Genomic DNA, 17731 nt, shown 5'->3' with positions numbered 1-17731 from the left:
AGGACCAATATGAACAATATGAACAGCAGAATTGAAATCTCCCAGTAATTGTGGAATTAAAGGGCAACTAACAAGGACGTATGTCTTTGCAGATGAACCTGCTGTTCTGGAGACAGAAGACTTGGACAGGAAAGCGATCAGACTGGCGGGAGGCCTGGACCCTGACACCATATCTCTCGCCTCCGTTACAGCCCTCACCACCAATGTGTCCAATAAAAGGTGATGGTTATCAGTGATAGGTGTTAGTAACCGGAGACACAACTAGGAATGTTCTGTGTTCAACAATAAGCCATTCTGACTCCTGTTCTGTCTAAAGGAGAAACTGTAGGATGGCAAATAAATGCCTGGATCTTACTCACACTGGCCCACTGTCTGGGCTTCTAGGAATTCCCATGGCAACAAATGAAAACTCACATTGGTGTAGAGGTTCCTCAGTGGGAAAGGAATAAATAAATGTGAGGGGTAAGTGGTCTCATTAAACAGAACATACACCACATTAATACCTTGTGTCTCTTTCCTTTATAGGGCCAAACCTGATATCAAAATGGAGCCAAGTGCTGGAAGGCCAATGGATTACCAAGTAGGTTATGGGAAGTCCTTGTAGATGTGACCATGTTCTACACAGGACATTTGTCTTCCTTTTATCACTTCCCATCATGCTTTTCCTGGATTGTGCCCTCCTTTACCATCATTAGTAGCACTTCCTGACCCCATTTAGTTTCTTGCTCTCCCTAATGTATTTCACTACTCTATGTTCATCACATCATTGAGAAACTAAAAAGGATGGGATGGACATAGGACTCCATTGAGTTGGACTTAAGATGGAACATTAACATTTGAATCTCAGTTATGGAATGGGCATCCCATATGGACTAGTATTACCATAAACCCATAGGATCCAGCAGAGGAAGGAAGCTTGGGATGGACATAGGGCTCCCCTTGAGTAGTTAACAGTGCAATCTCAGGTAGTTAGGGAGTTGGTGAAACCATATGAACCAGTGGCCATAAAACCATAGGATCCAGTAGGGGAAGGGAGCTTGGGATGGACATAAGGCTCCTTGAGTAGGATGTAAGATAGAAAAATAACAGTCTAATCCTTGATAGTTATGGAATGGGCACCCATGTGGACTAGTATAACCATAACCCCATAGGATCCAGCAGGAGATCAAAGGTTGGGATGGAGATAGGGCTCCCCCTGAGCAGGACTTGAGATGGAACATTAACATTTGAATGCCAGATAGTTATGGAATGGGCAACCAATATGGACTAGTATAGCCATAAAACTATAGGATCCACTAAGGAAAGGAAGCTTGGAATGGACATAGGACTCCATTGAGTAGGACTTAGGATAGAACATTAACAGTTGAATCCCAGATAGTTATGGAATGGGCAATATGACTCCATTGAGTAGTTCTCAGGTAGTTATGAAAGTTGGAGAAACCATATGAACCAGTAACCATAAAACCATATCCAGTAGGGGAAGAAAGCTTGGGATGGGCACAGGGGTCCCCTGAGCAGGACCTAAGATAGAACATTGATCTGATCTCAGGCAGTTAGGGAAAAGGGAGCCCAAACACTGGTTTGGCCATGCACATGCTGAGTTAAATCAGGTTGATCTAATCATTGGCCAAACCTGGGCCAATATTTGGATCATAATGGAGGCAGTTGATCACATGGTCAAAAACTAGATATTGGACAAAAAAATTGGCCAACGCAGAGACCAATAGGCTGCAGACTCGGGGTGGGGGTGGGTTTAGTTTATATCGGTCCATGTATGGCCAGCCTTAGACACACGCTCCCCTAAACAGGACATACATTCTTAGTCTGATCTTTCTCAGACACTGGAGGAACCTGATAAGGAATCTTCAAGCTGCCTTTCTTTTCTCCCTTTTCTGGTTCTTCAGATTCTGAAGTTCTGTGTCTTCAGATTCTGAAGTTCTGTGTATTTTAATTTCCCTTCTTTCCTCCGTTTACCTTGTGTGAGTGCAATTCATTCCATTCTCCAGGTGAGCATCACAGTGATAGAAGCCCGGCAGCTGGTGGGATTAAATATGGATCCGGTGGTGTGCGTAGAGGTGGGAGATGAGAAAAAGTACACGTCCATGAAAGAATCCACCAACTGCCCCTACTACAATGAGGTAAGTGCCCCTGTTCATTCTCAGCCCCTCAGACTCTTGGTTCCCAGTAAGGAAACAGATCCATAGTCCAAATAATACATGAAAACCATTCCAAGGAATCTCTGTACTTGTGTCTGGATACAATGTATATAGTTTCATATTGAGGAAAACATTTACTATACTTTTGAATCATTTTAGGGGTCATTCACTTAGACCCCAAACAGAGGTGCTGAGGTTGGGTGACAGACAGGGATGTCTATGTGCCCCGCCCACCCAGGCACCCCTGTATTCATTGGGGCCAATGTAGGTCTTGACTCTCAATCACCCATGGGGATTGTCCAAACTGGACCTCCTGAGGGCTCCATACACTGTCCAGGTTGGTTTCTATCAAACACATTGAAGACAACTAGGGTTGCCACATTTTCTGGGAAAAGAATCCTGGGCTTCCAAGATCTTTATGTTTTTTAGATGAAAAAAAACGTCATTTTTGCTAATCTCAGTTCCGACTCTCTCCTTCCAGTACTTTGTCTTCGATTTCCATGTGCCACCGGACGTGATGTTTGACAAGATAATCAAACTGTCAGTAAGTGGATTTTCTCTTCTCGGCGGCCTGACACCAGGCTGAGTGATTGCCCAGTCGGACTTACTCTGTATAGATCTCCGTTTCCCTTTGGGTTTTATCTCTATTGATTGGATTTCCAGCGACATTTATCTGGTGTTATCCCTGATACACACACTCATTGTACAATTGGAAGCAGCGCAGAGTCTTCTCTCATTTATTTGCTGCAATTCATCTTGGGCTGAAGGAAGAGACAGGGAAATTCAGGTATTGGGTTAAGTGGCAGACTTGGAAATGAACAGGATGATTAGTAATAGTATTATAACAAAGGGGTCATTTGTTTCAAATAAAGATAATGGGCTCTGTATAAATGCCCCGCCCTTTCCTAAGATGCAGCCTTTGTTAGATTTTGAGATAAGGAGCAGCTCATTATACAGGGGTTTTCCTGGGGACTGGTATGTTACAACTTATTCCTCAGCAAACAGTGACTCTTTAGAACAAGGAGTACTTTAAACAGTGGAAGAAACAGAAAGGTAATTAAAATGACAAGTATGTTGAGTACAAGCCCTATTTATTGAGCGCATACTATAAAGTAGTATAGTGCCCCTTCAAAGACACCAGGGGAAGCTATTTGCTTCTGCGCACCCTTTAAATCCATTTCTCCGTTTTTCTGTATTCTGTGTCGTTAGGTGATCCATTCCAAGAATCTCCTCCGGAGTGGGACCTTGGTGGGCTCCTTTAAGCTGGACGTTGGCACTGTGTATACACAACCTGGTAAGTCTGGCATCTTCAGATATTTCTCAGTAGAGATGTACATTTCCTTACCCATAACCCACCCTAAGCTTCCCCTTAACTCACTCCATGCCCAACCTAAACGTTCCAGATATTTTCTAGAGCCACCTCCTCTGGTGGCATCAGACATGGGTGGAGACCAGGAATACTTACAATGCCAGAAATTACAGCCAATAGAGACTCCATGGGAGATTCAATAACCATTTAGATGATTTCTCCCAAGGCTTCTGAAAGAGTCAATAAGGCAGTGATCCCCAACCAGTAGCTCGTGAGTAACATGTTGCTCCTCAACCCCTTGGATGTTGCTCCCAGTGGCCTCAAAGCAGGTGCTTAATTTTGAATTCCAGGCAAGTTTTAGTTGCATAAAAACCATGTGTACTGCCAAACAGAAACTCCTATATGCTTCCAGTCTACATAAACGGTACCAAGTAGCCAATCACAGCCCATAATTGGTTCAGTTAGGAACGAGCAATGCTTGTGTTGCTCTCCAACAACAGGTTGGGGATCCCTACAATAATGTATTAACTGTGATTCCCATCTAATTAGGGATAGAAAGAAGCTGTTATCCTAAGAAGCTTTCCAACCTACAATCATTCCACATGCTCACACTGTAAGATAAGGGGACAGAACTACAGGCATGTATTTCCCAGTTCCTCATCCCGTTTGCCTGTTTTGTCTCCCAGAGCACCAGTTCTACCACAAGTGGGCGCTTCTCTCAGACCCTGATGACATCACGGCGGGGCTTAAAGGTTACTTGAAGTGTGACATCGCCGTGGTCGGAAAGGGGGACAACATTAAGACCCCGCACAAAGCCAATGAGACGGATGAGGATGATATTGAAGGGTAACTGTTTATTTCTGTCTTTAATGCATGAAATAAAGAGAGTAGAAAAGGTGTGAAAAAATCCAACGCTCTCCTGGAAATGAGGTGCAGAGCCCTGTAATAACATGTTTATTATTTTATATTTGTTGATGTTCTAGAATACATGAGGTTTATGGGAGTGAGGTCAGTGACCCTGTGTTTACAATTGTGCTGAGCTACTGCTCCATGGCCGGGGGGGGGGGAATAAGGAGCCTGGAAATTCCTTTAATATCCCACCGGCTCATTGAAGAGCATCTAATGGCGGTGCCTCTGCAATGAGAGGGACATTATCAGGGACATAGACCAGGGGTCACACAGACTCTTAATAATGAAATAGATTCCACTTCAGCTAAATTGCCCTGAAAAAAGCAAATTCCAATACACTGGCAGATGGGAAATGTCTTCTTGGATTCCTGTAAATATACGGAGATACACTACTATCCTACCAATAATGTGTATTTTATATGAATTATAACATTAGTTTATATAAACTTCAGTTCTCTGATATATTTGTATGTAAAACAAGAGCAGATGGACCCTTTGTCCTCCCCACTGATCCCTGGAATGACAGATGGATCCGGGCAGTGGATCCCATTACATTGCAGTTGGGACGTCTGTCCATAGAAACTCCCATGGTGCTCAGCTGAGCTTTTAGCAGCTTGGCATGTTCTTTGGGAATCTGGAACCATTGGACCCTGCAGAACCCTAGTCACTTGAAGGTGCCCCATTATCCAGCATGGAACATTTCTTAGGGGTAGAGTTAATGATGCCATTCTATGGTGCCAGCATGCAGATATTTTGTGTATTATGCACTAATCTAATGTTCAGGTCCACATAGCCTCCTCCAGGGATAATGTAGAATTTGGTCGTGACATGGTCATGATATCCAAAGCTCTCTTTTAGATGCAAGTCAATGTACAGAACCAGTGTTGGGAAAAGAAAAGTGGTGGGGGGGTATTGGGGAGGCATGAGAGTAGGGCAAGGTGTAAATAGTATCCAGTTGTATTACTGCTGCCCCACCTAAAGTTCTTCAGTTGACTTACAGCTCCCACAAAGGTTGTTTTGCCCCATGAACAAGAGTCCAGGTAACATCACAGCTGTAGCACCACATCTGCCCTATGCCATGCTCTTAACCACAGCATAAGTCTAAATTGGAAAGGTGCCACAACTTATTACCTCTGATGATTTGGGTCAACTGACTAATATTGCTATAGGAACTTGCTCCTCCCGGATGGAGTTCCCGCAGAACGACAGTGGGCTCGATTCTACGTCAAGATCTACCGCGCTGAAGGCTTGCCCAGGATGAACACCAGCATCATGGCCAACGTCAAGAAAGCTCTCATTGGAGAAAACAAAGACCTGGTGGACCCCTACGTGCAAGTTTTCTTTGCAGGACAAAAGGTAGAGTAACTATACAATTGACTCAGGGTGAAATTAAGCTCAGATGGGGTTAAATCCAGAGACCCATCTTCTCATATATGGTTATATAATAGCACCTGGGTTGGACTGGTTGGTTGGAGCCCGCCAGGAATCTGTAGACAGATGGCTTAGAACAGGCATGTCCAAAGTGCAGCCCGGGGGCCAATTGCTGCCCGTTTTCAAGTTTACACCGGCCCTCAGCCTCCATCATGAAATTAATAATAATGAGGCCGCCCAGCACAGTGCAATCAGGAATCCCATAGCAGTAATATTTGGGCACATTAGTGAAATGATCTGCCACTTGGTCTATACTGCTGCCTGTGTGCTGAAGGGGTTAGTAATAGACACGTACTGGCACATAGTGACGTCTCACTTACTTCTTTACGGCTGAAGGTGCAATAGACATACTGACCTGCCAGTACAGTAAACTAAAGAAGTATGGCGTCACTATGTTCCAGTACGTGTCTATTACTAACACCTTCAGCACACAGGCAGCAGTATAGACCAAGTGGCAGATCATTCCAATAATGTGCCCAAATATTACTGCTACGGTTACTCGATTCCTGTAATTTAATGTTAATGGTTCAAAGAATGTCGGGCTGAATGGTCGGCCCCCACACATTTTCACCTCACCAAATCTGGCCCTCGTTGCAAAAAGTTTGGGCACCCCTGGTTTAGAAGGTTTTAAATGGTAACCATGCCAAGGAGCGCACAACAATGTGGAATAGGGTAGGTCGGTCAGTCAAGAGTATTTAAGAGTAGAAGGCCAACTGAAACCAACTGAAACCAACTGGAGATCTCTTGACATTCTGCTTAATCTGCCCGGCATGGGATCCCAGCTAAAGGTTGACCTCTTCTACTAACCAATTAGTCGAATGTTGTTAAATGACATGCACGAGGCTCGAGTTAAAGGCAGAGCTGAAAGACTGATATGGTCGAGGGGTAAATATTTGTGTTTTCCCGGGGTCAAATGACCGAAGATTTCAGGTTAATGACATAGAAGCAGAGCAGATTAGCTGGTCATTAGCACAAACACATTCTCTATTTATAATCCACTCCACTGCCTTTGTCACATTATCTTCATAAAATAAAAAATAACCTCGCGAGCCAGAAACATCTCATTGTAAATCCTGCAGATGGATAGAATGAAATGGCTCCTATTTCAATAAAACTGTATGACTACATTCAGAACAACTGGGCTGGAACTCAGGCAGTGGATCCATTCCCAACCCAACAACGCCATCTGCTGGGAACCCACATTCTGCCCATTTTATTTCTGCTGCATGTGAAACAAAGGCTCGTTCTATGTGGCCAATGTTGTTGTTGTATTGTGATATGCTCTGTCTGTCTGTCTGTCTGTCTGTCTATCTATCTATCTATCTCTATTGTGCATATAACAATACACCCAAATCAAAAGGCTTTCCTTATTTATTAGAATGTATAATGTGGAATGAGATGAGAAGACAGGCATAAGATGTGGGTTAGTTGCAGCTGGCAGTTCATATAGAGAGAAATTGGCAAGTAGATTTTCTTTTCTTTTGGGAAATAAACCTAGAAATGCATATTTTTAGTAGTGATTTACAATCTCTGTTTAGTAATTGACTTAGAGATCTGCAGAGTATTATTGTATTGTATAAGAAACAAGGCCACAGTACCAGCTCAATACAAACAAACGTAGCAATACTGGAGAGAGTGACTCTCTTCTTGTTTCCACCATAGAGGACATCTAGAAGGCCTTCATCTCAAATGGGAAGATCTTCCTATAAGGAGCATTTAGGTGAATGGTTTGAGGGAGAAAAAGAGACAGCCTTGAAGGTCAATGAGAGTAGATGAAATGTTCTCCTCAATGTAAGCAGAAGCCAATGTATGGCTTAGGAGAATGGGGAGACTGAGTGGTGGGTGAGACATGTGAGCCTTGACTTGCTAGAAGAATGGAGAAGTAGAGGAGTTGTTGGTGAGCTTTTGACCATTAACTTGCTAGAAGAATGAGAGAAAAAATTATTGGTTTGTGAACTGTATGAGGGTTCATTTTATAGAAGAACGGAGACGCAGATTAGATAAGGTTATTGAGGTCCGTACACAATAGAATAGAAAGGTAGATGAGTGATTGGTCAGCCATGTGAGCATTGACTCGCCAGAAGAATGAGAGGCACAGGAGTTGTTGTTGAGCTTAAGACCATAACTTGCTAGAAGAATGAGAGGCAAATGAGTGGTTGGTGATCTTTATGAGCATTGACTTGATAAAGGAGTAGAAAAGCAGATATATTGCTGGTAAGGTGTATGAGCATTCACATTATAGAAGAATGGAGAGGCAGGTGGGTCATTATTAAGACTGATTTAGATGTTTGTCTTATTTACCCGCAGGGTAAGACCTCGGTGCAGAAGAGCAGCTACGAGCCCATGTGGAATGAGCAGATCATTTTCACAGAGATGTTCCCTCCCTTGTGCAAGAGGATGAAAATACAGATCAGAGACTCAGACAAGGTCAATGATGTCGCCATCGGGACCCACTTTATTGACCTGAGGAAAATTTCCAATGAGGGAGACAAGGGCAAGTATAGAGTTTATGGTTACACTTCTGGTACCAGATAGGCTGCACCAACTAATGTCTTACAAATAGAATGGAAGAAATAAAATAATCCATCAGGAACATTCGTAAGCCCAATACTCTCCAGAGCAGAGACAATAAAAGCCTTCTGATTCCAAAGCTGTTGGAAGGATGATGGATGATGTCAATATTTCATTGTTGATCGCTCTTGATCAAGCCGCTCTTTCTCCCCAGTTTGGCTTTTAGCTGCTTCAAAGGCTTCTGCATTATCCTGAGTCCTCCTCTGAATAGGCCTTCATGCAGAATCACGAGAACATGAGAGAGACCTCATTAAAATTTCAAGCCTGGACAGACAATATTCTTTTGAAGCTGACGCCTGGAGAACTGTAGACACAAGACAAAGAGGGGGTGTCTCGTTATTTTAAATTAAATATACTTGTATCCTACACAGAGTTTTTGACATCATCTTGAGAATAAGCTTCAGAGACACAGATATAAAAGGAAACATCTGGATTACAGAATGTGGTAGAAACACACTCTGGTCCATTTAGAGACCTAAACTCAACGCAGCTCTTGACGTCAGTTACAAAAATGTCTGAGCATCCAATAACACCCTATTTTTTAAAGAAACAATGCAGAATTTATACAAAAAAGGAGGAGAATTATATAATTGTCGACTTGACTGTCTTTCTTTGCTGCACCATGTTCTAGTCTGGCCCATTGCTTAGAGCAGTGCTGTCCAACTTCTGTGGTACCGAGGGCCAACATTTCACTGGCCTGTGTGGAGGAGGGCCGATAATGGGAGTCAGTGTTGACCACTCCCCCTTTTAAACCACACCCACTGTAAACCACACCCATGTTACCACAAGAACTTTTAAGATCATATCCACATTAACGGTGGTAACACACCAAAAAAACCAAATGGTTGGTGCTCACTGCAGGGAAATCCCTCATCACTCATATGTGAGAAATTGAAGTCACGTTAAAACATCCCCTTAAATCCATATGCCTCATCCTCCCCTGTGGATAATACAACAACCCCCCAACACATGATTAAACACCTTAGGGGCCCTTAACAACAATTTCCAAATGCTAACAAACCCCAAGAACAAACCCCTAACAGACTTACATCCCACAGGTAGTGTAGGGCAAGCAGAGAATGGCACACACAAGCAGCACTGGGCAAGCAGAGAATGGCACACACAGGGAGGGAAGGCAGAAGAGAGCAGGAGACAAGGAAAGCTCTCAGTCTAATATGTACTACATACAGTGACACAGTGCTGGGGCCCCATTAGCATTTTGTATAAAGTGAGAACAGGAGAACAATGTGGCAGTTTCAGTCTGGGTCTCAGGTAGAACAGTAAAGGGGCTTTAGGATATAAACAATAGAGGGGTCTCAGGTAGAACAGTACAGGGGCTTTAGGATAGAAACAATAGAGGGGTCTCAGGTAGAACAGTACAGGGGCTTTAGGATATAAACAATAGAGGGGTCTCAGGTAGAACAGTACAGGGGCTTTAGGATAGAAACAATAGAGGGGTCTCAGGTAGAACAGTACAGGGGCTTTAGGATAGAAACAATAGAGGGGTCTCAGGTAGAACAGTACAGGGGCTTTAGGATATAAACAATAGAGGGGTCTCAGGTAGAACAGTACAGGGGCTTTAGGATAGAAACAATAGAGGGGTCTCAGGTAGAACAGTACAGGGGCTTTAGGCAGCGCCGATCCGCGCCTTAATGCCGCCTGAGGCGGCCTTCTGTTGCCGCCCGACCCCTCCTCACGGCGCTCACATTTTCTGCGCAGGAGGGGGTCGGGGCGCTGCACGACGCTATTGCGCTCTCTGCACTAGAAGAGACGAATTTCCGGGTTGAAAACCGGAAATTCAGCTCTTAGTTACCAGGAGCGGCATTTTTGCCGCCCCTGGTAACCAGGGGGCGCTGCCGCCTGAGGCGAGTGTCTCAACTCGCCTCATTGGTGGAGCGCCCCTGGCTTTAGGATAGAAACAATAGAGGGGTCTCAGGTAGAACAGTACAGGGGCTTTAGGATATAAACAATAGAGGGGTCCTCAGGTAGAACAGTACAGGGGCTTTAGGATAGAAACAAAGAGGGGTCTCAGGTAGAACAGTACAGGGGCTTTAGGATAGAAACAATAGAGGGGTCTCAGGTAGAAACAGTACAGGGGCTTTAGGATAGAAACAATAGAGGGGTCTCAGGTAGAACAGTACAGGGGCTTTAGGATATAAACAAAGAGGGGTCTCAGGTACAGTACGGGGCTTTAGGATAGAAACAATAGAGGGGTCTCAGGTAGAACAGTACAGGGGCTTTAGGATAGAAACAATAGAGGGGTCTCAGGTAGAAACAGTACAGGGGCTTTAGGATAGAAACAATAGAGGGGGTCTCAGGTAGAACAGTACAGGGGCTTTAGGATAGAAACAATAGAGGGGTCTCAGTAGAACAGTACAGGGGCTTTAGGATAGAAACAATAGAGGGGTCTCAGGTAGAACAGTACAGGGGCTTTAGGATAGAAACAATAGAGGGTCTCAGGTAGAACAGTACAGGGGCTTTAGGATAGAACAATAGAGGGGTCTCAGGTAGAAACAGTACAGGGGCTTTAGGATAGAAACAATAGAGGGGTCTCAGGTAGAACAGTACAGGGGCTTTAGGATAGAAACAATAGAGGGGTCTCAGGTAGAACAGTACAGGGGCTTTAGGATAGAAACAATAGAGGGGTCTCAGGTAGAACAGTACAGGGGCTTTAGGATAGAAACAATAGAGGGGTCTCAGGTAGAAACAGTACAGGGGCTTTAGGATAGAAACATAGAGGGGTCTCAGGTAGAACAGTACAGGGGCTTTAGGATAGAAACAATAGAGGGGTCTCAGGTAGAACAGTACAGGGGGCTTTAGGATATAAACAATAGAGGGGTCTCAGGTAGAACAGTACAGGGGCTTTAGGATAGAAACAATAGAGGGGTCTCGGGTAGAACAGTACAGGGGCTTTAGGATTAAAACAATAGAGGGGTCTCAGGTAGAACAGTACAGGGGCTTTAGGGTATAAACAATAGAGGGGTCTCAGGTAGAACAGTACAGGGGCTTTAGGATAGAAAACAATAGAGGCGGTCTCAGGTTAGAACAGTACAAGGGGCTTTAGGATAGAAACAATAGAGGGGTCTCACGGTAGAACAGTACAGGGGCTTTAGGATAGAAACAATAGAGGGGTCTCAGGTAGAACAGTACAGGGGGCTTAGGATAGAAACAATAGAGGGGTCTCAGGTAGAACAGTACAGGGGCTTTAGGATAGAAACAATAGAGGGGTCTCAGGTAGAACAGTACAGGGGCTTTAGGATAGAAACAATAGAGGGGTCTCAGGTAGAACAGTACAGGGGCTTTAGGATAGAACAATAGAGGGGTCTCAGGTAGAACAGTACAGGGGCTTTAGGATTAGAACAATAGAGGGGTCTCAGGTAGAACAGTACAGGGGGCTTTAGGATATAAACAATAGAGGGGTCTCAGGTAGAACAGTACAGGGGCTTTAGGATATAAACAATAGAGGGGTCTCAGGTAGAACAGTACAGGGGCTTTAGGGATATAAACAATAGAGGGGTCTCAGGTAGAACAGTACAGGGGCTTTAGGATATAAACAATAGAGGGGTCTCAGGTAGAACAGTACAGGGGCTTTAGGATATAAACAATAGAGGGGTCTCAGGTAGAACAGTACAGGGGCTTTAGGATATAAACAATAGAGGGGTCTCAGGTAGAACAGTACAGGGGGCTTTAGGATAGAAACAATAGAGGGGTCTCAGGCTAGAACAGTACAGGGGCTTTAGGATAGAAACAATAGAGGGGTCTCAGGTAGAACAGTACAGGGGCTTTAGGATAGAAACAATAGAGGGTCTCAGGTTAGAAACAGTACAGGGGCTTTAGGATAGAAACAATAGAGGGGTCTCAGGTAGAACAGTTACAGGGGCTTTAGGATATAAAACAATAGAGGGGTCTCAGGTAGAACAGTACAGGGCTTTAGGATATAAACAATAGAGGGGTCTCAGGTAGAACAGTACAGGGGCTTTAGGATAGAAACAATAGAGGGGTCTCAGGTAGACAGTACAGGGGGCTTTAGGATATAAACAATAGAGGGGTCTCAGGTAGAACAGTACAGGGGCTTTAGGGATAGAAACAATAGAGGGGTCTCAGGGTAGAACAGTACAGGGGCTTTAGGGTATAAACAATAGAGGGGTCTCAGGTAGAACAGTACAGGGGCTTTAGGATATAAACAATAGAGGGGTCTCAGGTAGAACAGTACAGGGGCTTTAGGATATAAACAATAGAGGGGTCTCAGGTAGAACAGTACAGGGGCTTTTAGGATATAAACAATAGAGGGGTCTCAAGGTAGAACAGTACAGGGGCTTTAGGATATAAACAATAGAGGGGTCTCAGGTTAGAACAGTACAGGGCGCTTTAGGATAGAAACAATAGAGGGGTCTCAGGTAGAACAGTACAGGGGCTTTAGGATAGAAACCAATAGAGGGGGTCTCAGGTAGCAACAGTACAGGGGGCTTTAGGATTAAAACAATAGAGGGGTCTCAGGTAGAACAGTACAGGGGCTTTAGGATATAAACAATAGAGGGGTCTCAGGTAGAACAGTACAGGGGCTTTAGGATAGAAACAATAGAGGGGTCTCAGGTAGAACAGTACAGGGGCTTTAGGATAGAAACAATAGAGGGGTCTCAGGTAGAACAGTACAGGGGCTTTAGGATAGAAACAATAGAGGGGTCTCAGGTAGAACAGTACAGGGGCTTTAGGATAGAAACAATAGAGGGGTCTCAGGTAGAACAGTACAGGGGCTTTAGGATATAAACAATAGAGGGGTCTCAGGTAGAACAGTACAGGGCTTTAGGATAGAAACAATAGAGGGGTCTCAGGTAGAACAGTACAGGGGCTTTAGGATAGAAACAATAGAGGGGTCTCAGGTAGAACAGTACAGGGGCTTTAGGGTATAAACAATAGAGGGGTCACAGGTGGGAACAATACAGGGGGATCACAGGTGTGAAGAATAGATTAGAGTCTGAATTTGAGGTTTAAACAATGTAGTGATACCTTTTAAATTTTACATATGGTAAGAAGACACAGCATGTTGGGGGCCACAGAAGGGGGGAGGGGCGCGGGCCGCGACAGCCCTGGTTTAGAGAATAGATATTTAAAACATATCTGCATACTTGCATACTGACCCCATACTCCTCCACCTTATGCATTTCATACCCTCCGGTACTTACTCATAGGTGATTAATCTGAAGTGCCGGAGTGTATGAAACGCATAAGGAGGAAGAGTATGGGGTCAGTATGCAAGTATGCAGATATGTTTTTAAAATATATTCTCTAAACCAGCGCTGTCACGGCCCGCGACCCCCACTTTCCCATTAACTTGGGTCCTTAGACTGGACTTTTTTGGTTACCCTAATTACCAGGATTTTTTCCATTGCTTAGAGCAGTGATCCCCAACCAGTAGCTCGTGAGTAACATGTTGCTCTCCAACCCCTTGGATGTTGTCCCAGTGGCCTCAAAGCAGGAGCTTATTGTTGAGTTCTAGGCTTGGAGACAAGTTTTAGTTGTATAAAAACCGGGTAAACTGCCAAACAGAGCCTCAGTGTAGGTTGACAATCCACATAGGGGCTACTAAATGGCCAATCACAGTCCTTATTTGGCAGCCAAAGAACATTTTTCATGCTAGTGCCACTCTGAGGAATGGGTCAACCACAACAGTGGGGTTCATTAGCTGTCGTGCACATACAACATAGAGCACGAGCAGCCTCTTGTGTTAATGGAGAAGTCATACTGCCAAGTGTGGAGGGACATTAAGGATGATTGTTTGTTGAATTGATCATATCAGATCAGCTTTTTAACATTACCTTTTATATGGGAAAGCCTACCTATTAGTGATGTGCTGGGCCAGGAAAAATTCAACCTGGACCCAACCTAAAAACCCAACCCACAACCCAAAAAACCTTAACCCGCACAAAAGTTGTTGGACCCGTACCCAACCTGCACCCATGTCTTCTTGCTCTGTAGGCAACTTCTATGCACGACTTTGGTTCCAAGTCATAGAATCTTTGTAAGCAGAGGTTGAGTGTACATCCCCAGTACCATCACCCAACCCTTACCCATAATGGTCACCCCAATTTCAACCCAAATCTGCCCAACTGGTGGTAAACCTGTGGGTTTTGGGTCAACCGGCACTTCACTATTAGCCACCCTAGTCTTTGCTGCTATAGAACTGATGCCAATATGGCCATTGAGTCATTTTTCTGTTGGGTAAGCAAAGAGGTGGTGGATGTTCCAAGCAAAGTGATTTTGCTGCACCAGGACACCTTGACAGCATCTTTCATAGTGAGGATCAGGCAAGATTCCATTCTATTAGAACTTGGCTGGTTGCAGAGAGACCTCATTAAAGTTTCTAATGCTTGAGATTTCACCAACGGTGCAGTTTTGTATTTAATACTGTACATTCATATTGTATTGTACTTCCAGTTTTAAATTGATTTTAAAATATAAGAGCTTGCTCTCATGTTAACAAACTTGTTTTGAAGGTAGACCTCAGCATTTGTCATTGATATATATAAGATGTTAATAAAAATCCATTGATCACTTAGTGACTATTTACTGTCCATTAGGTAAGGTTTCCAGCACAGCTGAATCCTCATTCTAACCCTTCTGTATGTGCAGGTTTCCTTCCCACTCTTGGCCCAGCCTGGGCAAATATGTACGGCTCCACCCGGAACTACACACTCATGGATGAGCATCAAGATCTAAACGAGGGGCTTGGAGAAGGTGTCTCTTTCCGTTCAAGGCTGTTGTTGAGTCTCGCTGTTGAGATATTAGATACAAGCAATCCAGAGCTCACCAGTTCCACCGAAGTTCAGGTTGAAGGAGCTCAACCAGTGGCAGAAGTAAGAAGAACATTGTGTTGGTCTAAAATTCATTAAGAATGTCCTGTTATGAAAAGACACAACATGACAAATACACATATCCACACAACTTACAGGTCCATTATCTTCAATGCTTTAAAGGTCGATCTAATAACCACAAACTTTACACTACTGATATATTTTACCTGACATCTCTGCTTTTTCATTCAAAATACATGATCTCCATTGATGAAGGAGGTTCTTATTGTCATAAACGTATTCTTGTGTCAACAACTTTCCTTACTGTCTCCCCTTGCAATACTGTCTGCATTTTGTCCTAATGATTTATTTTGCTCTTCATCTTCCATACTGACTGCATTTTGTTCTATTTTCTTATTTAATTCCATTATTACTTGTTCTACCGTCTCCACCTTGTTCTACTGTTGCCATTTTGCCCTATTGTCTTCATTTTGTATCATCTCCATTTATCTACTGTCTCCATCTTGTTCTACTGTCTCCATTTGACCTACTGTCTCATCATGCCCTACTGTCTCCATCTTGTCCTACTGTTTCACTTTGCCCTACTGTCTCCATTTTGTTTTACTGTTTCTATCTTCTTCTATTGTCTCCATCTTGTCCAACTGTCTCCATCTTGTCCAACTGTCTCCATCTTGTTCTGCTGTTTAACTCTGTTCTACTGTCACCATCTTGCCTTACTGTCTTCATTTTGTTCTACTGTCTCCATCTTGTCCTGCTGTCTCCATCTTGTCCTACTGTCTCTATTTTGTTTTACTTTTTCCATCTTCTTCTACTGTCTCCATCTTCTTCTACTGTCTCCATCTTGTCCTACTGTCTTCATCTTGTCCCAGTGTCTTCATCTTGTCCTAGTGTCTTCATCTTGTCTTACTGACTCCATCTTGCCCACTGTCTTCTTCTGTCTCCATCTTGACTTTCTCTCTCCACTGTTACATGGTATGGCTGCCTTATAATTGTTCCTACAGAAGACTTAAAGGATGATCAGAGCAAGTGATGAGGAGCTCCAGCTGCACTATGATCTAGCCAACATTCTGCATTAGCAGAAAAAATATTCCAACCTGCCCAATTCTGAAATTGACCAATATTTGCAGATGGTGCCCTTGTCCCACTATACCTGCCATCCCCACCATTCTTTCTACTTACAACTGCTGAACCCTACTATGTATAGGGCCCAGAGCAGTTTCTACTATTTACACCCCACCAAAGACATATCTGACAATATACATTACTTGTTAAGAGAGAAAACACTAAACTTTGATGTTGATCGCTTCTTGTTAAAAAACATGTTTATATACACGTATGTATAATATGAGCTAGTCTTCTGCATACTGGAGTGTGTTAACACTGTATTTCATTATTACTTGTTATTGCTCAGAACTGCACAGGTAAAATGGAAGAGTTTTTCCTGTTTGGAGCTTTCCTGGAATCCACCATGATTGATCGGAAAAATGGGGACAAGCCAATTAACTTTGAGGTCACCATAGGTATGTATTTTACACATACACATACAAGTTCAAAACATCTATAATTTCCCAGTTTTACAGAAATCTATACCTTGATTTGTGCTTTCTGTAAAATCTTTGCATATAATAAATATATAATAAATTCTGATATGGAGCCTGTATTATTCAAGAACTTTTTTGGGGCTAAAGTCTGAACCCGAGTATAAAAAACAGAAAAATATTATATTTCCAGTTAAAGAAAGAGGCAAATATTATGATATGTGCATTTTAGGCAACTATGGCAATGAAATAGATGGAGTCTCCAAGCCAATGAGGAAGAGGAAGGAAGGGGGCAATGGAGTTGAGGATGAGACAGAGCTCTTGCAGAATTCCAGCGATGATGAGGCAGATGAAGATGGAGAAGTGCTATCAATCTCTTCGACTCCCGCAATGAAGCCACTCATAACTGATAGGTATTGGTTTAATCCAGTTTACCCATGCATCCACCCATAACTGGTTTAATCCTGCTCAGGATTGTTGCATATGGTCATGGTACTGTCTCTTTAAGTTGGAATATGTTGTATTTTTTTTATTCTTCAATCCCTTAAATATTATCTGACAATGACCTGTTCAGTGACTGATGGGATCTATTGAAAGTAAAAAGTGTCAGGCTTTGTGCTACACACATTATGTTCCTCAGGCCGAGGAGCCGCGTTGGCTTTGACCGAAGTCTTTGCAACTGAATTTATTGCTTGTGCTCCTACAGGAACTACTTCCATCTGCCGTTCTTTGATAAGAAGCCCTGTATCTACATTAAGAGCTGGTGGCAGGACCAGCGGAGGAGGCTGTACAATGCCAACATTATGGACAAGATTGCAGATAAGCTGGTCAGTAATTGTCCTCTTCCTTCAGCAAGTCACGGCACAACAATCTCATTTCCAAAGCTAAAATGAGAAAGGGAGTCTCTGAGGAGGGGAACATACAATAGACCCTTGTAAATGCTTGCAAGCCTGCAGTCAGACATGTCAGCTCAGGAATCTACAGACTGTCTACCTAAAGACAACA

At 43.4% G+C, this 17731-nt stretch overlaps 1 protein-coding gene across 6 annotated transcripts in view; it reads left to right on the top strand.

The window, feature by feature from the left end:
- otof.L (otoferlin L homeolog) overlaps positions 1-17731 on the top strand; it is a 96920-nt gene that overhangs the window by 55954 nt on the left and 23235 nt on the right. For all 6 annotated transcript variants that reach the window (XM_041563645.1, XM_041563643.1, XM_041563646.1 and 3 more), the window contains exons 7-18: positions 93-219; positions 526-580; positions 2007-2138; positions 2638-2700; positions 3366-3450; positions 4152-4311; positions 5544-5730; positions 8113-8299; positions 15007-15230; positions 16600-16708; positions 16959-17139; positions 17433-17553. In XM_041563645.1, the coding sequence (XP_041419579.1) occupies positions 93-219; positions 526-580; positions 2007-2138; positions 2638-2700; positions 3366-3450; positions 4152-4311; positions 5544-5730; positions 8113-8299; positions 15007-15230; positions 16600-16708; positions 16959-17139; positions 17433-17553 (1631 nt within the window). The remainder of the gene's footprint in view (positions 1-92; positions 220-525; positions 581-2006; positions 2139-2637; positions 2701-3365; positions 3451-4151; positions 4312-5543; positions 5731-8112; positions 8300-15006; positions 15231-16599; positions 16709-16958; positions 17140-17432; positions 17554-17731) is intronic.

This window comes from Xenopus laevis, chromosome 5L (genome assembly GCF_017654675.1).
Source record: "Xenopus laevis strain J_2021 chromosome 5L, Xenopus_laevis_v10.1, whole genome shotgun sequence".
NCBI lineage: Eukaryota > Metazoa > Chordata > Amphibia > Anura > Pipidae > Xenopus > Xenopus laevis.
This window is presented reverse-complemented; position numbering and strand designations above follow the sequence as displayed.